The 23,860-nt window shown below is 35.8% G+C and overlaps 1 protein-coding gene across 2 annotated transcripts; it reads left to right on the forward strand.

The window, feature by feature from the left end:
* Positions 1-14,413: 14,413 nt before the first annotated feature.
* Positions 14,414-22,486, forward strand: LOC145616262 (protein DETOXIFICATION 19-like). Of its 2 annotated transcripts, none has more exons than XM_081670966.1 (7): positions 14,414-14,798; positions 15,906-16,450; positions 16,576-16,662; positions 16,759-16,815; positions 17,440-17,678; positions 17,781-17,899; positions 22,312-22,486. In XM_081670966.1, exons 1-7 carry the CDS (start codon positions 14,529-14,531, stop codon positions 22,414-22,416), a joined length of 1,422 nt encoding a protein of 473 aa, XP_081527092.1. In that variant the 5' UTR covers positions 14,414-14,528; the 3' UTR covers positions 22,417-22,486. The 2 variants fall into 2 exon arrangements, with proteins under 2 accessions (XP_081527092.1, XP_081527086.1); XM_081670960.1 differs by lacking the exon at positions 22,312-22,486 and adding an exon at positions 18,251-18,583.
* Positions 22,487-23,860: the final 1,374 nt, after the last annotated feature.

The raw sequence follows: 23,860 nt of genomic DNA on the forward strand, positions 1-23,860 counted from the left end.
TTGTTGTTGTTGTTGTTGTTGTTGTTGTTGTTGTTGTTGTTGTTGTTGTTGTTGTTGTTGTTGTTGTTGTTGTTGTTGTTGTTGTTGTTGTTGTTGTTGTTGTTGTTGTTGTTGTTGTTGTTGTTGTTGTTGTTGTTGTTGTTGTTGTTGTTGTTGTTGTTGTTGTTGTTGTTGTTGTTGTTGTTGTTGTTGTTGTTGTTGTTGTTGTTGTTGTTGTTGTTGTTGTTGTTGTTGTTGTTGTTGTTGTTGTTGTTGTTGTTGTTATTATTATTATTATTATTATTATATCTCGAAAACAAAAGTCATACAACCTACAATAAATTAGTGGGAAGCTGAGATACAATCTGGGTCCCCACTCCTCTAGCTATAGCAAAGCTTACCCTAGTGAATATATGAGCTGCAGCACGAGCCCCAATATCTTGCGTCGTCGAGAACCTTTGAATCCGCTTCAGCAACGTAACAACCTCCTTCTCTAAATCCCCAAGCGAAGAAAAGGAGAAGGGAATGAAACCATATCCAATCTCTAGACAACGAGCTTCATACTTAACCCACTTCCGACGAACCGCATCAGCCACAACCCGTCCCGGAACAAAGTCAGATAGCCCTGCCTGTGTCAAAGGAGAAGACCCTGTGAATTCGACACATACATCACGACCACGATCCCATGAATAAAGTAACACATCGGCAGGTCTGAGGGCCCCGTCATTTCCTCCAGACAATCTTATGTCAACCTCCTTTCTTGCTGAAATCCTAGATCTGTAGCAAATATCAACAAATGTATCCCGAACAACATTGTGCCGATGTTTAATACCTACAATGCCAGCACACGACACCGCATGGTCACTGAATACATCCCCAGTAAAAACCCGAGAGCAAGCAAAGCACGGTGTCGAGACAGAGAACAATGGAACACCCATCCGATAACACATCACACATCGGTATGTCTTAGCTTTCATCGTCTAACCCAATCCAGAAATACGGACTGCCCGAAGCCAAGCAGAGGTGTGATCACCCTACTACGACTTCCAAAATGCCAACTGCCGAGGAGACAAAGAAAAGGTGGATTCTGCAGAAGCGGTAACCTTTGTAAAATATATATCTGCCAATTTCTTCATGAGTTTAGGGGCAGCGACCTCACAAGGATTACCTAAAATGTCAGACTCAACCGTTCCAGTAAACAGACTCAACGCATCTTCAAAAGCTTGACCAAGACACACAATGCCAGTACGATGCAGAAGTTGCGTCTGCAACCAAGCAGACTGCAATCGAGAAGTTAGAAAAGCATAATGACAAAAATCACCTGCGGAATAAACACCAAGCCCTCCAAACGCAAATGGTAAGGTGGCAAGCCGCCTTTGCCAATCACCAAACCCGGGCCCCGAAGCAGTAACAATATGCTTCAAGGAAGATCGAAGAGCCTCATCGAAAACGCGCTAAGCCGCCTCGAATGCACCTGGAGGACAAATACGCAAGGCAAAGTAGAGTTTAGAAACTCCAATACATGCCCTAATGATAAGTGACTTTTATGTCACTTTTAGGGTGTTTATTGAGTCACTTTCCGGCTTATTTTCCAATAATTTAGCCCATTTTGTCCTTTATTTCTTTTATTTGCTTATTCTCGTCTTTTATCTTTTTTTTTTTTTAGTATTTTTGTAGTTTTTAATAGTTGTTAGTTTATTTTCGTATTTTTAGTTAATAATTCCTAGTTTCTCTCATTTTCTTATTTTATTTTATTTTCATGTTTGTTTTCATTATTTTATTTAATTTCTTTTGATTTTATTTTCAAGTTATTTTATTTTATTTTATCTTTATTTTATTTTATTTTATTTTATCTCGTCGTAATACCCTCGTGTTTTTGGTTGTAGGTGTTCCGGGTTTCAAAGTCATATTCGTGTTCGAGGTCCGAGGTTTGAGGCAAATAAATGCACAATACTCCTTGCACAAACAACTTGCTGCCCCTTTTGCTGCCCTCTTATCCTTCACCACACCTCACCTTAACCTCCACCGCACCAAAACACCAAACTTCCCCTGCTCCCTCTACTTTACTGCTCCCTGCCTTCCTCAACAATACCAACAGCAACAACAACAAACTCTCTTACCACCACACACACCAGCCACAACAACCCAACAATGTCAGGAAGCCACGCAAACCACCACCTCTGTTCGCAACCCACACCACCAGCCACCGCCAAAACCGCCAGCAATCACCACCACAATCCCCTGCTCCCTCACGCACTCCAGCCATCAATCACCACCAAACAACTCACCAATTAAACCCCTCAACTCACAGCAGCAAACCACCATCAACAACCACCCATCAATTCGACCCCAGCCTGCAACTACCTCCAACCAAACTCACTCTAACCATCAACCACCACCTACCCAACAACCACAAATCGCCAGCAGCGGCCTCCAATCAGAGCAGCCCGCAGCACCTGCTGCGCCTCCCTTTTCGCCACCAAAACCAGCAGCCAAGCAGTAACCCCTCTCCATTCACCACCGCTGCACAACCACCAATTCGCACAAGCAAAAAGCCCTATGAATTGTAGCAACAGAGTAGTCCGCAACTTATAGCCATAAGCCTCAATTTAGCTCCAATTTGATTGGGGCTTCGCGGGCGCGCAACCCTGTCAGAAGGCGCACAAATGGAGTCCAAATTCAGATTGTAGGCAGTAAGTTTGCGCGACCTCTGTGCGACGTCTTCGCGGGCGCACAAATGTGGGTTCAATCACGAGCTTCTCACGTGATTACTTATGAAGATCGAATGGTGTTGATTTATTGATGCCGATTTTTGATGTAATGAGCGGTGTTGATTGAAGGGTAATTGTTGCTGATATTGTTTGATGGGATGTGAAGCATGGGATCATTTTCCCCATATTAGAGCAATTTCAATTCGAAGAAGGGGAATGAGAGGGGGGTCTGACCGTGGGTTTTGGTGGACTTGATTTGTTTTTCTTTTTTTATTTTATTTTCTTTTTCTTTTAATTTCCTTTTCCTTTTACTTTATTTCTTTCCTTTTTATTTTTCCTTTCTTATTTTCTATTTTCTATTTTATTTTCTATTTTATTTATAGCTTTGTATAAATACCTATTTTGGGGGGTAATTAAGGGGGGGGGGGAGATTATTAGATCTTTTTCTCTAGTTTTAGGAGAGCTTCTCTCTCTAGGTTTTAGCTTAGATAAGATAATTTTTAGGGAGAGAAAGTAGATTATTGCTCAATTTTCTTCCAAGTATTCAACTTTTGGTCAAGTTTAATCTTCAAGCAAGCAATTCCTTCAAGTTTTCATCTTTCATTAATCCTTTCTTTAGTAATCTCTAATCCTTTCCGTCCTTTAGCTTCATTTATTTGCATTTATTGTTGCTTATTTTTGTTAATCTTATTAGTTCATCTAGTTGTTATTGATTTCATTGTTTTTAATCATGTTTTGTTTTGAGTTTCTTGAGTTTGTTTCTAGTTTTGATATTATGGTTAAACTCCCTTCTCTAGGCTAATCTTTTAGCTAGGGGAAGGGGTGGAAAATATGAGTTGATATTGGATGAATGATGATGGTTGGATTGAACTTATGCCATAAATTGATGAAAGAGATGATTTTTATTAGATTGAGATTATTGTTGCACTCTATTTGATATTTTCTAGTTTAAATGCATGAAAGTGATTTGAAATAGATTAAGATCATGTCTATTTTAATGATCGCATGAGAATGAGTTATTAAAGTGGAGTTTTTATGGATTGTGCTTCTTTATTCTCTTGATTTGATTGTGACTAATAGGATGCATGAGAATGATCCTTATTAGTGTAGACCTCTTTCATTGATTTGCCTAGACTATTGCATGAGAATGAATTATTTAGGTAGAATCTTGTGTTCTTTGGCATGTGTTTCATGATAATCATCATTATTCCCCTCTTTCTAATCATATTTGACACCCTCGTATCCCTAGCGTCATTTTCCCTTGGTTTTAATCATCAATTTCTCGCTTATTTGTAGTTTTAGTGTTCTTACTCAATAAAACCAACAAAAACAATCCCCTTTTTACTCTTGCATTAGTGATTATTGATGTTGAATTAGTGTGCTTCCCTAGTAGTTCGACCCTTTACTTGCCACTAACTAGTTTGGTGTAAGTTTAGGTATTATAAATGATTAATTTGATTAAGGTAGTAGCTTAACGACCTATCTAACCCTTGATCACCTAAGTAATAACAACTCACATTGAGGATCATCTAGCATAACAACCTTATCCATAAGCGCACTGGTCTTGGTCACCCTCTACATCACAAGCTCACCACTAAACCTGGAATCAGAACTAACGGAACCACCAAGCAACTTAACACCATGCAATGGTCGAGCAATAGAAGGGGGAAAAACACCCACAAGCCTGCTTCGAGGGTCTTCTGTAGGCCAGAAAACTTCAGTTTTTCCCACATACATTGAGATGCAACCCAAAACGATGTCCTTCCTCCATAATCAACTGTAGAACCTTCCCTACCACCAAAGTGTCTCCAATAATAGTACCGTCATCTAAATACCACACCTGAATACATACCTCAAAAGCATCTTTGATTTTACACACAAGAAGTTGTAAAACCAAAGAAAAAAGGAGAAGATCAAGGGGATCACCCTGCTGCACCCCCTGAGATGACCATAAGGTGTGGTCCCCATAATACAATATGGCTGGATTAGAGTAGCAGAAATCAACCCACAGCGAAATACCCGAACAACAACGACGGACTTCACGTAATATGACCGCACAATCAACTAGATTGAAGGCATTTTGAAAATCCACCAACAACATAGAAATACCAACGTCAGAACCATGATCCTTAATCAACCAATTCACAACATGAAGAATAGCCTCACCCCCTGAAGAAACCCCAACGCCAAATTGAAGACCATCAAAGTAACTTCCCAAAGACTGGCCAACCATAACAGCACCGACCTTCGAAACCAAACGTCGCCAAACAGTACCCACAGCTATAGGACGTATACCACCACTGGGCTTGATAAGTGGTGTGAGAGGAGCACCAGCAATATACTCTCCTAGTTCCATAGGACATCTGCCAGTAAGAAAGAGATTAACCAGGCGGTATACGCCATATAGTCACACATAAAATGCACTTAAACTTCATTGTTGAAAATTAGTAAAATTGAAAGAAAGGAAAAAAAATGATAATATTATTGTTGGAATCTTGGATAATATTATTATTTTAATAATTACTTAAACTATATGTTCATTTTTTAAAAGTAAATACTTCATATGTGTTTCAAATTATATAAATACTTTATCTACCATTACTAGAAAACAGGCCGTTTCCGACAGAAATTTTCCGTCAAAAACACCCTGAATTCCGTCGACAAACCCGTTTTCGACGGAATTTCGTCGGAAACGGTGGTCGAAAAAAAGGTTGTAGGAAATTCGAACTTTTCCGAAGGAAATTCCGTCAGAATCACTTTTCCGACGAAATTTCCGACGGAAAATCTGTCGTTGCCAAATTATCCGGTACTGGAAAAATCCGTCGTAAATCTCCGACGGAAACAAAGTCCGTCGAAACTTTTCGACGGAATTTCCGTCGAAAATTTTGTTTAAAAAAATAAAGAAAAACATCGCACCACCACCGGTGTGGCATATCACCACCCTAACCACTGCCATTGTCCCCTACCGTACCACCACCAAGATCGACCACCACCACCGAACCCAACCCAGACCCACCAAACCCACAAACCCAAACCCAGACCCACCACTGCGAATTCACCCCACCACCACCGAACTTTCCCACAACCTTAACTTCAACGACCCCCCACCACAACCCACAACCAACTGACCCAGATCCACCCATAATCCAAACCTTAACCCGAATCCACCCACCAAAACCTTAACCCGGATCCACCCACACAAACCCAAACATCAAAAATTTTGACAAAAAAAATATAAAAAAAAATCCAACTAATACCCAGATTTATCAACCATCAACACAAATTTGTTTAAAAAATCCAAAAAAAAAATAAATAATGAATATTAAAAAAAGAGAGATACATACCTTAATTTGACCACAAAAAACCACAAAATTGGGTTTAAAAGGCCAAATTCGAACATACAAACACCAAATCTAGAGTTTTCATGTTCGAATTCGACCTAACAAACCTTCGTTTGCACCGTTGACGAATTTTAGGGTTTGGGAAAAACCTTTTTTTGATGTTGTGATGAAAGAGAAAGAGGAGTGAGTGGTGAACGAGAAGTAGAAGAAGGGTAAGAAGGAGAACAGGGGACTAAGAAGAGGGAAAAGGAAAGAGAAGAGGGGACGAAGAAGGAGAACAGGGAACGAATAATAGGGAAAAGGAAAGAGAAGAGGGGACGAAGAAGGGGGAACAGGAAAGAGAAGGTGCAGAGAAGAGGACGAAGGAGAAAAGAGGACGAAGGAAAGATAGGCGGAATTAAGTGAGTGGGGAAATAAAAGAAAGAGAGAAGGGCTGACTCTTTTAGTGTTTGGGAAAAACGTTTTAATTTTTTTTATTATTATTTTTCGACGGAAAATTCCGCTGGAAATTTCAGACGGACTATAAATCCGTCGGAAAAGGTAATTTACGACGGAAAATTCTGTCGGAAAGCACATGTATTCCGAAGGATTTAAAATCCGTTGGAAATTTACGACGGATTTCCGACAGATTTTTTTAATTTCGTCGGAAATATCCGACGGAGCAAAAATCCGTCGGAAATTTTGCTTTTTCCGACGGAATTTCGGGTCTGTCGTAACTTATCCGTCGGAATTTGCCTGTTTTCTTGTAGTGTACAATTTTTTGTATGCGACTTGATATACCGTGCGACAAGGGTTACTCATGTTTCTCGGTTAGGGGTTATTCGACTTGTCGAGGTTACTCGAGTTTCTCGGTCAGGGGTTACTCAAGTTGCCAGAATTACTCGAGTTTCTTGGTCAAGGTTACTCGAGTTGTCGGGATAACTCAAGTCACTTGGTTAGGTAACCCCTGACCGAACCCTTAAGCAACCCCTGACTCAACTCCTTAAATAACCCCCGATCGAATTACTCGAATAACCCTTGACTGAACTCCTTAAGTAACTCTTGACCGGGTAACTCGAGTAACTCCCGACCAAGTAAATCTAGTAACCCATGACCGCGAGTAATCCCTAATCGAGTAACCATTGACCGAGTAAACTTGAGTTACTCGAGTAACTCCTAATCAAGTAACCCATAACCGAGTAATTAGAATAACCCTTGATTGAGTAACTCGAGTGAAACACCTAAATCTAGGGCTGGCAAAATCTGACCCGACCCGAAGACACGACCCGAGCCTGACCTAAAAATAGGGGGTTAGGGTTGAGGTTTTCGAACCAAAAACTTAAATGGGTTGACACGAACCCGACCCGAGATTTAAATGGGTTAGGTTAAGGTTGAAAATCTCAACCCGAAATTGACACATACACATAACCCGAAAAAAAAAATAAAAAAGCCTAAATTTATCATAAGCCCAGCCCAAATTCGAAATGAGCCCACCTAATAACATAAAATACCCTAAACTCGTCTATTCTTTCTCACTTTCACTTAGTCGTTCTCAGTTCTCCTCCATTCTCTCTCTTAAATTTTCTCTCTGTTCATTCCCTAAAATCTTCTCCAACCTTTTTCAAACTTAATTTCTATTTAATCCTTGAATTTTTTTCAGCAATCTACACTTCCTCGCGTTATCTCAACCTCACCTTCATCAATCCAAGTTATTTTTATATTTTATGTATCAGTTTTCTGAAAATTACGGTTTGTTATGAAAATCCCTCGGCGTTTTTCCACCACCATCACATCACACTTTCTTTGCTTTATCAGCCTCACCTCATCGTTGATTCAACACCGCTCGATCGATCTAGCAACAACAAGCATCAACCTCATCGTCATCTTACAATATCTAAATGATATTTCCGCAAATCATTGAAATTGGAGACACGTTTATGTTTTTTTTTTTTTTTCAATTTTAGATCTTACGTAATGTAATTTAATTTGGTATTTTATTATCCAAGACTCTTTCTAGAAGGGCAGCTGTTATATGTTTATGATCTACACTTTTAATTTGTTGATGGTATCAATTTGATTATTTATCAATGATTATTTGTATAAAATTAAGATATTAATATTTAAAATTGTAATGGGAAATATTAGATCTGAAATTTTAAGTAAATTCAGAATCGAAAAAAAAATGATCCAAAAACGTCAGGTCAGATTCAGGTTGACCCGAACCCGAAAAAATCAGGTTAGGGTTGAGCTTTTTGACCCGAAAAGTTAAATGGGTCAAGTTCAGGTCAGGGGTATTCGACCTGAAATTGAACTGACTCAAACACGAACCCGACCCGACCTGATCCGTTTGCCAGCCCTACCTATATCCCTTTGGCCGGGGTTAATCATACCCTTAATTTCTTAAGGTTTTTTGTTTATTTTGGCGTCACTCCATTAGAAATGGTAGCGTTTGATGTTATTACCATGTTGTTTGAGTATATATATAGGGGCGGGTCAATGGAAGTTAATGAGGCAGAGGAGAGCTGAGAGAATGCTTGTGTCAGAGAGACAGGGGCGGACCTATTAAGCCCTTATGGTGAGCAACTACAACCCCATTTTATAAAAAAAAAAAAGGTCCATAAGCCCAAGTAAGTTAAAAAATAAATAAGCCTAAAAAAATTGAACCCCCATTCTAAATGTGTTTGTTACATTAACTACAAACAAGTAGTGACTCCTTATTTCTCCTAAATGTTCACGTGATTGGGGAATATAAAAAGCAATATTTATTTTTTTTAAATTTTTTTTAAAAAAAAAGGTTCTTGTACAGTCACCCTTTTCACAAAACCCTTACCTAATTTTCTCTCTCAACTCAAATGCCTCAACACTTGCTCAAATGCCCAATTTCCCAGATCTACTGAGTACTGAGTAGTACTACTGCCGCCCAACCCCACCGCAACTGCATTTGCCGACCTGATTTTGCTAATTTGCTGCCGGAAAAGTTCATCACCGCTTTTGAGATCCGACTTCGTTCAACTTCTCCAAGTCTACAATCTACACTTGGAGATTTTTTCCTTATTGTACAAATTTAGATATTTCTTGCCTTTACTTTAGCTGTGTGATTTTTACAACATTATAATTTAATTTATTGTGTGTTTAATCAAGATTCAAGATTTTATTTTTACTTTGTTGAATTAATTTGTGTATTTGATTGATTTAGATTGTAGATTTTAACTTTAGAGTACTAATTAGACTACTAAAGTAACTGTGCCAGTGATTAACTTAGGTAATTGATTGACTTTGGATTAAATTTACATAAAATTGAATGATTGTCTTATTCTAAATTCTAATACTGTGCAATTGCCAATTGTGCAAATGTGACTGATTTTTTTCATCAGTTTGTTTCTGATAGTGTGTAGTTTTCGGTGATGTATCTTTGATATTTCTTTACTTTGTTGTTCGTACATTGGTATGATTAAGTTGAAATTTTATTTTGAACCCCCATTTATAAATTCCTAGATCCGCCATTGCAGAGAGAGGTGAGTCTTCTCTTTTTGGCTTTGCTCCTCCATTGTCAAAGTGTTATATGTCTTTATCTTTATTTAATTTGGCTCATTTCCTTCGTTGTTAAAGGAAGAAGGTGGGTCTAGCTTCTCTTTAGATCATTTACAGACGTTATTTGAAGAAGTTATGATGACATATAAGTCCACGTCATCACTAAAGGGGAGCTGTAATATTTTAACAAAATCTGCTCATTTCTCGTTAGATATGTGAGGGTAAAACATAGCCCAGCTTTAGGGCCTATTCTTTTATGTTGAAATTCAGTTTAGTTTAGTTCACTTCATTTCAGTTCAGCTCAGTTCAGTTCAGTTCAGTTTAGCTTAGTTCATTTCAGTTCAGTTCAGTTCAGCTCCTAATTTCCTTCTCTTATAAAATATTCATTTCAGTCCTGTTCAGTTCTGTTCAGCTGAGTTCAGTCAATGAGAACAAACCCTTAATTTGTTAATATAGAATATAATTAACTAGCTAGCTTATAAGTATTAAATATCAAAGATGATCTAGTATACCTCAAACCTCTTTCCACCAAATGTCCATAATCTTGTATTTGACCAACTATTTGTATATGATTTGTTATTTGGATTTAATGTTAAATTAAAGTTTGCAAGCTTAAAAATTAGGAAAATTTGCGAGGAAGGTCCTTTTATGAGGTCGACCTTGTGTGGAAGGTTTTATGAAAAAGGTGGCACGAAAGGTCCTTATATGAACATTGGGTTGCGAGGAGGATCCTTTGACCAAATTCTGGCGTTGACCAAAATTTTCCGACCATTTAAAATCACGTGACCCCTTAAGTTACCCTTTTTTTTTTCCCTTTTCCCCTCTTTTCTCACGATTTTCCCTCTTTCCCCATTTCTCCCTTATGAAACCCTAATTTCAGAACAAAATTAATCCCAAATCTTCAATTCTTATCCCTAAAATTACAATTGAATGCCAATCAAAGCCATTCAACCATAGCCGGTGTTGCATGTTCTTCTTTCCTCCTCACCTTAGTGTTGTTAGTTGCTTGAACTTTTCCCCATCGCCTTCTTCGTTCTTTAAATTTTGTCGGTTATTGGTGGGTGGGTGTTCGTGGGGGTCGTGGGGTTGGGTTCTAGTGGGGTGGATGTTCGAGGTGTGGGTTTTAATGGGTGGTTTTCGATCGTATGTAGGTGGCCGGTTCTGGTTTTGGTGAAATCAAACACCATAACAATTAACAACCATAATTCTAATTCTAATTCTAATTGTTGTTTCCAAGCTTAATTTAAAGGGAGAAACGGAAATTAAGGGAAAAGAGGGAAAAAGGAAAAAAAAAACCTCATTTAAGTGGTCACGTGCACATCACGTGATTATTTTTAGTCGGACAAAATTGGTCAACACCGGAATTCGGTCAAATGACCCTTCTCGCAACCCAATGTTCATATAAGGATCTTTCGTGCCACTTTTTTCATAAAAGGACCTTCCACATATGGTCGACCTCATAAAACAACATTCCTCGCAAATTTTCCTTTTTTAACGTTCTGACAATGAAAATGACTTCGATTATTCCTATGATACACCTTTAAATTATGTATGTTCTTTTAAAAAGTGTTGGTATAATCCATTCACCATGAGCTAAAATGGTCAGCAAAATATTCTCCACTATGATAACAACCACGTTGTGTGAAACGGCATGTAGTATAAAAAATCATAAAGTATAAAAGATGAGTAGATACGGATTTAGTTTTTGGATACTAATTCTTTGTCCCATTTAACCATATTCCAAATTTGGGCAAATAAAATATCTCTAACTCTCTAAGTTATTATTTTTTTCTTTTTTTTTTGGCCTAAACAGAACCTCTCCAATAGTCCAATATATTGACAATGTGCGCTGCCAAGGATTCTAATCACTGTTCATCTTGAGAACAAGGGCAATAAATTTTTGGATGATGAAGGTCCTTTTAAGTAAACCTTTTTGTGACAAAGGCCCTTTTATAAAAAAAAAAGGTGGCACAAAAGGTCTTTATATCATGTTTGGGTTGTGAGGAGGGTCCTTTGACCATTTTCCGGCCAAAAAAAGCCATGTGTAAAGCACGTGACTTATTAACTTCCCTTTTTCCCTTGTTTTCTCTTATTGTGGGGAGGATTAGCCTTGAATTACTTTGAATAGCCTTCAATTTTAAATTTTAATTTATGGAATTACAATTGAAGTTTTGGTGTTAATTGTTTTCAGAAATTAGGGTTTAATAAAGGAAAAAAAGGGAAAAACGAGGGAAAAGAGGAGGGAAAAAAAGGGAACTTAGATGTGACTATTTTTGGCCAGAAACTAAAAAAGTCAACGCCGGAAAATGGTTAAAGGACCCTCCTTACAACCAAAACATGATATAAGGACCTTCTTGTGCCACCTTTTTTTTTATAGGATTTTTTTTGTGAAAAACTACCTTTTATATACAACTTTTTGTGAAAAACTACCTTTTAAAAAAAATGTTGTAAATGACTACCTCTTTTTTAAAAAATGTTGTAAATGACTACCACTTGCCGGAATCTGGCCGTTGACTCACTTTTCCGGCGTTGATCACCCCATGTGGCGGCCTTTTCTCGTTTTCGACCACCCTCACCCCCTCCTCCTCCTCCATTTTCTAGTTTTCGACCACCCGTACCCCTTTGTCGTCACCTTCCCCTCCCTTGTCCAGTTTCCGACCACCCCTACACACTTCCGACTGCCGCGCTTGTTGCCCCTCCGCCTCCCTTTTCCAATTTCCGGCCATCCCCCACCCCTCGTAGCGCTCCTTTCTCCTAGCCCTCCTTAACCCTTATTGCAACCCTAGCCTCAAACAAATTATCAATTTCCGGGCACTCCCCTCCCTACCCCCACTTCCATTGAATCCGGCAGCCCTTTCCTTGCCAACCCCCTTCAATTTACTACTCATCATTCCCCCGAACACCTCGAAACCCTTCCCTTTCCTTTCCTCAATTGAGGAGTTATGATGTTGTTGTTTGAGGGTCGCGGAATTGGGGAGAAATTGAGGGTTTGTGTTGGATTTGTCGGGGTGGAGGCGGTTTCAAGTGGGGTTGGGTTGGTTTTGGGATGCGTGGGGGCGGTTGTAAGGGTGCTTTGAGGTGGGTTGAGGTGTTGTGGTGGTGGGGCGGTGGTCAAGATGGCGGCATTGCTGGTGGTGCATGCATAGAAAAAAAAATAAAGGTCATGTGACCGGCACGTGGGTGGTCAACGCCGGAAAAGTGAGTCAACGGCCAGATTCCGGCAAGTGGTAGTCATTTACAACATTTTTTAAAAAAGAGGTAGTCATTTACAACATTTTTTTAAAAGGTAGTTTTTCACAAAAAGTTGTATATAAAAGGTAGTTTTTCACAAAAAATCCTTTTTTATAAAAGGGCCTTTGTTACAAAAAGGTCTACTTAAAAGTAGGATTATTTGTGAAAAACTACCTTTTATATACAAATTTTTGTGAAAAACTACCTTTTAAAAAAATTGTTGTAAATGACTACCCCTTTTTAAAAAAATGTTGTAAAAGACTACCTATTACCGGAATCTGGTCGTTGACTTTTTTTCGCCGGCATTGACTAAGTCACGTGAGTAGCACATGCCCTTTAATGACCCTTTTCCCACCCATTTTCCCCCAAATTTCACGAATTCCTCCGATTCAGTCCCTTTTTGTAACCCTAGCTAGAACCCTTTTTTCTCAATTTCTTCTCCAATTCAGCCCCAATCTGTTGAATTTTCTTCTAATTATTGTAAGTTTTCCTTAAATCCATGTTTATCTTGCTTAATTCGTGCAAACCCCCTTTTCAATTGCTAGGTATATGCGAAAAATGAATGTTTAAAGCAATTGTGTTTTTATGTATTGATTGCGATTGCGAATATGATGCAGGTTCGATGGCTTTTCCTTCCAGAGACTAGTGCAATTGTGGTTTGAATTTAGGGAAGTTTGAAGTTTGTGAGAGGAATTTACAATAATTAATTTTTGAATTTGATTGTTGCACTTTTGTTGTTAGTGTACCGTGGTTGGGATGGTGGTTAGTATGGCTGCTACTTGCAGCTTAATGGGGTGTGTTGGTGTTATTGTTGGTGGCGTCAAGAGGTAGAGATAGAGGGTGGTGGTGCGGTGATGGCGTGGGAATGTGTGTTTGCTACGAGAAAGGGAATGTGCTGCTGTGAGAATCGCGGAATTGCGAAGTAGTGTGGGCTTGGATGTGTTAGATTCGACAGGCTAAAAGGTGGTTTCAAGTGGGGTTGTGTTGGTTTTGGGATGCGTGAGGGTGTAGGCCGGGGTGTTTATTTTGAGGTGGGTTGAGGTGTTGTGGTGGTGGTGTAGCTGGTGGTGCATAGAAAAAAAAAAGAATATTTTTTTTAAAGGTCGTGTGATTGGCACCTGGGTGGTCAACGCCGGCGACCAAAGTCAACAACCAGATTCCGGTATTAGGTAGTCATTTACAAGAATTTTTTAAAAGGTAGTTTTTCACAAAAAGTTGTATATAAAAGGTAGTTTTTCACAAAAAATCTTTAAAAGTACCTTCCTCACAAATTTTCCTAATTTGAATTTTTTTTTTTTAATTATTTGATCTATTGATTGTGATCGGTTTTATTGCTATAAAATAAAAAAGAGATTAAACATGTCACTTTTAGTTTCAATCGACATTACACACAATCTGAATCTATAAATAATCCACTTTAAATAATAAAACCGGAGATGATGACTTATACCAAACCCTAGTAAAAGGCTAGCTACTTCAGTTGCTACTAATTAATTTTATTATATCTACTTGTAACAAACACTTGTATGTATAGTTGTATGCAATAATGCAATAGTCATTGTATGACCTACAAGTGGAACACTTTATCATATATACTTTATTCACCTATTATCTACCTATTAAAAAAAAAAAGAAGAAGAAGAACTTTAGGCAATTATTAACCATACTGATGCACATAAGAAAAATAAGCATCTTTCACAACTTCACAAAGCCAAAACTAAAACAGTAATAACAAAACCCTAAACTATTTGTGTACATGAGGAAGAGCAGCAGCAATGGCAATAATAGTGCAGCGCCATTGTTGGAAATGGAAAGAGGCGGCAAGAGAAGATGGTGGGAGAAGATGATGGACTACAAAGAAGGGAAGGAACAAATATTGTATTCGTTGCCATTGGTGCTAACAAATGTGTGTTACTATCTCATTCCATTGCTTTCGGTTATGTTCGCGGGTCATCTTGGTCAGCTTCAGCTTGCTGGTGCTACTCTTGCTAATTCTTGGGCTTATGTTACAGGTTTCGCTTTCATGGTTTGTATTCTACTCTTCCCTTACTTTTTTTCTTTCTAGTTGTTACGAAGTATTAATTGTAAAAAAAGCAAAACTTGACATACACTAAGGGCATGTTCTCATACGTTGTAATTCAGTTTAGTTCAATTCAGTTCAATTCAGTTCAGCTCCTATTTTCTTCTCTTATAAAATATGCATTTCAGTTCCGTTCAGTTCAGTTCAGCTGAGTTCAGTCAATGAGAACAGACCTTAAGTATGTAACATTATTGCATACTTATATCTTATTATCAGGCAGATCCTTGAAGGTTTAATTCTCAAAATCATAAGCAGTAGCAAAAAAATGTGCATTGGAAAAATTAGGGGATATATATAAAATTTAATGATGTTAATTGATCGACTTTGGTGTTTTCATTCGAAGATTTGAGAAATTGATCAGTACATTTTCAATTTTGGACCTTTAGGACAACATTTATTTTTAACTGAGCAATCCCTTTATTTTTACGAGTAATTCTTATCCTAACATCGTTATACTAGTAAACAAGTTCTAATTAGTTAGAATTGGTTTAAGATTATATTTCAGCTGAAGTAATTGAGTTTGGATATTCACGAAGAATGTTTGTCTTCCTAAAAAACAAACTAGGAATTAAGAACGTCTAAATAATTATCATGTTATTATTATCACATTGAATAAAATTTAACTTACATTATATGGAAAAAATATGATATGTGCATGTGCAATTTGTAATTAAGTAGGCGGGAACATCCTATGATTTTTCTTTATCTTAAATTTGTTTGTTTCGTTCTAGCTTGTCTATTTTATGGCTTTAGAATTATACCTACCCCCACTTATAATTATTTGTTTTACGAGTTTACCTATTAAATGCTTATAAAAATCTACTTTATTAAATTGAAACTTAATTATATGCATCTACTTTATTAAAACTAGTATAAACTTGTTTTTCCTAAATAGAGGATGATGACTGTTCTAGTAACCCTCGATAGATTAATGTTTATTTAATTATTTGTAGAAAATCCGTGATCAATATATATATAAATTTGCTTAATTTTCTTTGGTTAAAATGTATATATATTAATTACTAATTGCGACCATTTTATGAATTATTGTAGCTTGGCTTAAGTGGTGCACTTGAGACACTATGTGGACAAGGTTACGGTGCAAAACTATACAAAATGATGGGAATTTATCTTCAAGCATCATGCATAATAACATTCTTTTTCGCCATAATTATATCAATAATATGGTGGTTTACTGAACCAATTCTAAATTCCTTACAACAAAACCCTGAAATCACAAAACAAGCAGCTATTTTCCTTAGATTTCAAATACCAGGAATTTTCGCATTTGGAATAATTCAAAACATCTTAAGATACCTTCAAACACAATCTATTGTTTGGCCTACTGTTGTTTGTTCCGTTGTACCTTTGCTAATGCACTTTGTTATCAACTATTTGTTGGTCTATTACACCACCCTTGGCCTTGGTGGCGCGGCATTGGCTACTTCCATCACATTTTGGATTTCCGTTATTATGTTGCTTCTTTATGTCAATTATAGTAAAGATTGCGAGCATACATGGACCGGCTTTTCTAAGGACGCGATTTATTATGTTGTTGGCAACTTGAAGTTAGCGTTACCGTCCGCTGCTATGGTTTGGTACGTCGTGCATACATACTTACCATTATTGCTTAATTTAATTTGTCATCTATTTGTTATTGTTCTTAACCATTTTTTCATGTCTAACATACAATTGATCAATTATATACGCGATTTTTCATCAGTTTAGAGTATTGGGCATTCGAGATCTTGGTGTTGTTGGCTGGCCTGTTTCCAAACTCGGAAATAACAACTTCTCTAATCGCAATGTGGTAAAAATCATCAAATTTAGTACACCCTTTTTCTTGATTATATGTTTACAATAGTAATTAATCAAAAGATTTTTTTTTTATTTGTATGATTACCAGTGTTAATACAGAAGCAATTGCATTCAATTTTACTTACGGCTTAAGTGCAGCAGCAAGGTACTTACACCCTTAATTAACGTTACAAAGTACTTTGTATATATTATATAAGAGTACCTTAATGTTTATAGTAATTGTAAGGAAAATTTGTCTTGAAGGGACTTATATGTTCACTATTTTGTCTGAAATGACCTTATATGCTGAAAGTTGTCTAAAAGGACATTATAAGTATGTTTTGTTGTTAGGAAGGACCTTAACATCGGAATTCGGCGTTTGACTTTGATTCTCCAGCATTGACCCCGGCCCCCACGTGCATGTCACATGGCATTAAAAAAAATACCCTCTCCCTTTTTTTCCCCTTAACATTGGAATCCGGCGTTTGACTTTGCTAGTGTTTTGAAGGCTAGGGTTGGAGGGAAAAAGGGGGGGAAAAAAGGGAGAGGGTAATTTTTTTTAATGTCACGTGACATACACGTGGGCCGGGATCAACGCCGGAGAATCAAAGTTAAAGGCTGGATTTCGATGTCAAGGTCCTTATAGACAACAAAACATACTTAAAAGGTCCTTTTAGACAACTTTCAGCTTAAAAGGTCCTTCCAGACAAAATAGTGAATATATTAGTTCCTTCCAAACAAATTTTCCTAATTGTAATTACGTGTTAACATAGTATTTTCTTTGTGGTAGCACGAGGGTATCGAATGAGCTAGGAGCAGGGAGGCCGAGTGTAGCAAAACACGCAATGGGTGTAACATTGAAGCTATCAGTCCTGTTGACTGCTATAATTCTTCTTGCTCTTGGTTTTGGGCACGATGCGTGGGCGGGTTTCTTCAGTGACAACACTGATTTAATGCATTCATTTGCTTCCATGACACCTTTTGTTTGCATTACGATATTTCTTGACTCAATTCAAGGCATTTTATCAGGTATGTACTAAATCATCTATATATTTGTCCTCAAAAACTCAAATATAATTATGAATTTATGGTTCGTTTTTGATATTGCATTGTGTTTTCGCCGATGGATAGCGGTGTGTAGGGGATGTGGTTGGCAACATTTGGTGGTCTACATAAATTTGGGTACATTCTACTTCATTGGCATGCCCATCGCATGCTTACTTGCCTTCAAGTTTGATTTGTATGTCAAGGTAATGTATTCAATTCTCTCTTTGTGCACTAATTATTTGAACTCTATTAGCTAATAAACAAGGACATATCTGTGTATACATTCGTTTATATAAGTGAATGGATAACTAGCTAACTATATAGAATGAACTTTTTGTTTCGTGATTGATGCATGCAACAACTGAACAACATATTACAATACTTGTACAATATATCTATATATATATATATATATATATATAAAATAAAAATATGAATCATTATTATAAAATGAACTTTTTTTATTTGTGATGGATTATTATGGGGTGTGAAATATATTTTTAGAATCATTGTAAACTAAACAAGGTTTTTTTTTTTTTTTTTTTTTTTCCTAGGGTCTTTGGGTAGGCTTGGTATGTGGGCTAACAGCTCAAAATGGTTCACTTTTCCTTATTACTCGACTTCGGAAATGGACAACAATTGAGCTTTCTCCTAACGTCGAAGATTTAACATTAGTACCTTAATTGGTTTTCAGAAAAAAAAAACATTAGTACCTTAATCGGTGTAACTTAATGGAATCAAAACCCAACGCATCAAGTAGAAGATGTGAACTTAGTTTTTAGCTCTCAACAATGGCTAATATGTAGCATGCTTACTTTGGAGTAATAGTTAACGCACGCATACATATATTCCTAATGATTGATATTTCTGGACATTGATTTTGCTTAACAGGTTATCTTACATCACTAATCATAGCATGTTGAATTTGATTTATGATTTGTCTTTTGCATTTCTCTTTGGTGGAAAAAATAATGAAGAGATAGTTTCATACTCCCTATGACCTGATTTGTTTGCTCTATTCCCCCCTCCACCCTCTTTTTAGCTGGTATTTAAAGATTGTTTCATGCATGCTACAAATATCACTCTATGTATCTCTCTCTTTCTTTCTCACTCACTCGCACACACACAAAAGCAGTTTGTGATTCGTATAAGCGGGTGTACCATATGCATGGTACATACGACCTATAAATAAAAGAACATAACTTCTAAATAAAAGAACATTACATATAAATATATTCTTTGAATTCATATAATAATGGACGTATATAAAAATCGTAGTTATAATAATTTATTATACATTACGAACGAACATAGTGTACATCATGTTTTCTGAAAAAAAAAAAAACAAAAAAAAAACATTACATATAGAATAAAGAACATTACATTTAATAAAAGAATATTAAATAAAAATCGTAGTTATAATAATTTATTATACATTATAAACAAACATGGAGTACATCATATTTTCTGGAAAAAAAAAACAATACATTTAAAATAAAAAAACATTAAATATAAAGGATTTTTTTTGTGACAAACTACCTTTTATATACAACTTTTTGTGAAAAACTACCTTTTAAAAAAAATTGTTGTAAATGAATACCTCTTTTTGAAAAAATGTTGTAAGGGACTACCACTTGTCGGAATCTCGCCGTTGACTCACTTTTTCGGCGTTGACTAGATCACGTGGCAGCATTTTCCCGTTTTCGACCATCCCCACCCTCTCCTCCTCCTCCCTTTTCTAGTTTTCGACCACCCCTACCCCTTCGCCGTCACCTCCCCCTCCCTAGTCCAGTTTCCGAATACCCCTACACACTTGAAGAGTGCCGCTCTTGTTGCCCCTCCGCCTCCCCTTTCTAATTTAGGCATGCAGTAAGAACATCACCTCAGTACGTCGTCCCGTCAAATACTCCATCAAACGGTGGTGCAACCACCATTTCCGCCATTACTGCAACTCCAATCCAATGGACAAGCTCCCAATTCTTCAATTCGAAGACAAAATCATTGAAACATTCAAGAACAACCTCATCACTGTCTTAATCGGAGAATTGAAACTGGATCCAGCAAAAGTACCCAAATTTCCCAAATCCTCTTCTAACATAATTTCGCCGATTCCAATACCATTTGCGTCACACAACCTCATTATATCGTCTCGTCGTCTCCGTTGCACGCCACGTAGCCCAAGAAATGGGGTTCCGACTTTGGGAAGAAGTTGGGTATGCAATTCAATTTGAAGATCGAACTTCAACAAGAAAAAAACCCCTCGAAAACCAGAACCCTTCCCTTCCTTTTCTTAATTGAGGAACTTATAGATATTGTTGTTTGAGGGTCGTGGAATTGCAGAGCTATTGAGGCGATTTCCAATGGGCTTTGGTTGGTTTTGGGATGCGTGAGGGTGGTTGTAAGGGAGTTTTGAGGTGGGTTGAGGTGTTGTGGTGGTGGGGCGGTGGTGAAGATGACGACAATGCTGGTGGTGCATGCATAGAAAAAATAAAATTAAAGGTCACGTGACCGGCACGTGGGTGGTCAACGCCGGAAAAGTGAGTCAACGGTGAGATTCCGGCAAGTGGTAGTCCCTTACAACATTTTTGTAAAAAGAGGTAGTCATTTATAACAATTTTTTTAAAAGGTAGTTTTTCACAAAAAGTTGTATATAAAAGGTAGTTTTGCACAAAAAAATCCAAATATAAATAAAAGAACATTAAATAAAATCAAAGTTATAACAATTTATTATACATTACAATCAAACATGGAGTACATCATGTTATTTTGAAAAAAATTACATTAAAATAAAGAACATTACATAAAATTAAAAGAACATTGCATAAAAATAGAAGAACATTAAATTTGTCCCAATGCTTTTTTTATTTTATTTATATGTAATGTACTTCCGGGTGTCCAATGCATATGGTACACCCTCCTCTACTATATTATTTTCACACAAAAGAGACAAAGAAAAAAAAAGTTCTATTACTTTTCCCTTTCATTAATTTCATCCAATCATAATTTAATAAAGTAAAATTTATATTATTTATTTCGCTTGACAAATATTGCAAAATTACCCTATTGAAAGTTTCACAAATATTGAAATAATTCCTTATTTGCACATATGATTTAGGTTCATGTGAAAACTATGTTTATGGTGCGAAATAGGGGGTGAACATGGTCTAGTTTGGTGCGCGGTTTGAGTCCAAACCAAACCGCAAAATATGATTTGGTCAATTTTTCAAACCAAACCAAAAGATAATAGTATTGAAATCAGACCAAACCAAACGGTTTGGTGTGGTTTATGTTGAGATGACATTTTTTCTTTAAAATGCTAAATAATACCACATTAACTTATACGGAGTAATAAAGTTTAAATTATTAGCCCAAATGATTAAATTTTATTTCAAATTTACAATAAAAATTATAATTATTATTTCTTTTAATTTTTTTATTATATAATAATTAAATTATTTTTATTTATTTAAAATTTATATAAATATTAAAATTTGGTTTATTGGTTTACGGTTTGGTTTATAAATTTTGAAAAACCAAACCAAACCGTAAACTATATTTACAAAAAATTCAAAATAAAACCGTATTTAATTTTTATAAACTGTAAACCAAATCAAACCTCTAAAATACAATTTGGTCTGATTTGGTTACGGTTCAGACCAAACTGTGTACAGCCCTGGTGCGAACTATTCTTACAGTAAGAACCACACATATGGTACATGCAATAGAACTAAAAAGTACATCAATTTTTTTTTTTTTTTTTCATTTTTTTCCCTTATCATATTCCTTTCTATCTTTCCCCTCTTCTTAAAATCAGTGTTCACTCCTATGTTGCAATATTAGGAGAATATAGGAACTATGAAGTATATGACAAGTACATGTATAATTTTATTTTTGTTGATCATGCAATTAAAGTCCAATGATTTTTCCTCCATTTTTTTTTTCCTTTTCTTGGCAAGACTAAAGTAAATGTGTGTCACATGACATGGAATAATATAATGGACTAAGACAAGTAAAATAAAGGAACGTCAGAATCGTGAAGCAATATTCAATAATTGTTGATGCAGCAAAGAACATTATAAAAGGAGTAAAAGGATGGCAAGGCATGTTAGAAGCTTTCAATAAAAAACCAAAACTTAAATGAGGTCTCTATAAGCTTTTCACCTTGGTAAGTTTGGTATCAGCAAAAGTTAAAAGCATGTTTGAAAGACTGAGAGTTTGTTATCATTGACTGAAATCAGCGGAACTGAACTGAACTGAACTGAACTGAACTTAGTAATTAGTGATTTTTAACTACGGATTAGTGATCTTTGATTATTTATTGATTATTTATTACTATACATATGTACATATTAAAATATTTATGAAAAATATACTTTATAATTATAATATTTACGGAAAATATATTATAAACATGAAACCCCAAAACATTTTAAACACATATACTATATAATTCAAAAATAAAATAGTATTATGACAAAAGAACACAAAACACTTTGTTGTTTAATTTTTTTTTTAAAAAAAAATAAAAAAATAAAAAAAATAAAATTACGTTTTCAGTTGCAAATAATCGTTGCTTATTGTACTCTACACAATTTTATTCGTTTACATGAACTAGGGATTCCATTCACGCACCAAGTTGAAGTCATGGAGTGAAGAGAAGATCATACTATGTACGATCCTAACAGAAAAACAACTATGGATATTGTACGACAAGAAATAACTGATCAGATATGGGAGTCAGTTCAGAGGAATGCCGAGGTAATGGAGGAGCTTGGTGGACAAGAAGAAGACGAAGAACTAACTAATTATGAAAATTAGTTTAAGTTGTGTAGTACTCAAACTTTCTCAATGAGTTTAACAATAGAAATGTGTATCAAAAAAATAGAACTATTTGAACAATGAATTATATCAATATTATTATTATTATTATTATTATTATTATTATTATTATTATTATTATTATTATTATTATTATTATTATTATTATTATTATTATTATTATTATTATTATCTTCGTTGTAATAAGAGCTTAAAAGAATGAAATTTGGGTTTATATCATTAGCAATATCATTAGACATAAACTGAACTGAACTGAATTTCAACGTATGAGAACAGGCCCTGAATAATGATTGTATGGTCGGCTTCACATACTACCACTTCCTTTCACATGCTTGTTAATTAGTGATCTTAAAAATTAAAATACCATATACTACCTCCTTTTTTTTTTTTTAACTTGACACATTTTGACTTTGTGCACTATTCACATAATCTATATTGACTTCGTTTTAGTATTAGATAGATAGTTACATTTAAAAGTATGTGCTTGCAAATGTTCTTAAATTAAATGTCTCAACTAATAAAGATAGAGGAAGTATTAATCTAATTAATCTTCTAAATTTGTTTTGTTTTTTTAATTTTTTTTTTGCTTCACCACACAATTTGATAGAGCTATATTGTGTAATAATAATATTGTCACAAAACCACAACTACTTATGTTGAAGCATAATGGTTTTGATGATGAGGAACTTGAACAACAAGCAAACTCAACTAATAAAGATTCTCTAGTGTGTGATTAGTCAAGGTGCAGATTGATCTTGGTGATTGAAGAACCATCTGAAACTAAGAAGATTTTAAGAAGATCCTTTTTGAAGAAGTTAAACAAATCAGAGGAAGAGTTCTCTAACAAGAACTAAGTTCCCTAACAGGAACGTTCCCTAACAGGAACTTGAAGACTAGCAGTTAAGTTCTTTGGTGGAACTTGATATGCTTGGAGCCCAAGTAATTTACCTGATCAAAGTGCGGCGCAGCAATAATAGTTAAGGTTTTATCTTAGAAATTATTGTTAATATGTTAAGTAGGTTAGTGCACGAAATTTATTAGAAACGTGATAAGTTTGCTTGGTAAATAAAATAAATATGGAAAATAATAAAAGATAGATTCTAGGAAAAGATTTTCTAAAAAGATTATTTTCTCTAAAGTCGATTTGTTAAAAAGATAAGTCTTCTTAATAAATATCTTTTTACACTTATTTTCGGAAAAGATTTTATTCCATTTGATTTGCTAAAACCGTGTTTAAAAGATAAGTTAAGTTAACATATTTATCTTTTTAGAAAACCTACTTTCTATACGAGTGTTACTTGTATAAATAGTAGAGAGCAAAATGA

The sequence above is a fragment of the Chenopodium album genome, chromosome 3 (assembly GCF_948465745.1).
Source record: "Chenopodium album chromosome 3, dcCheAlbu1.1, whole genome shotgun sequence".
NCBI classification, from domain to species: domain Eukaryota; kingdom Viridiplantae; phylum Streptophyta; class Magnoliopsida; order Caryophyllales; family Amaranthaceae; genus Chenopodium; species Chenopodium album.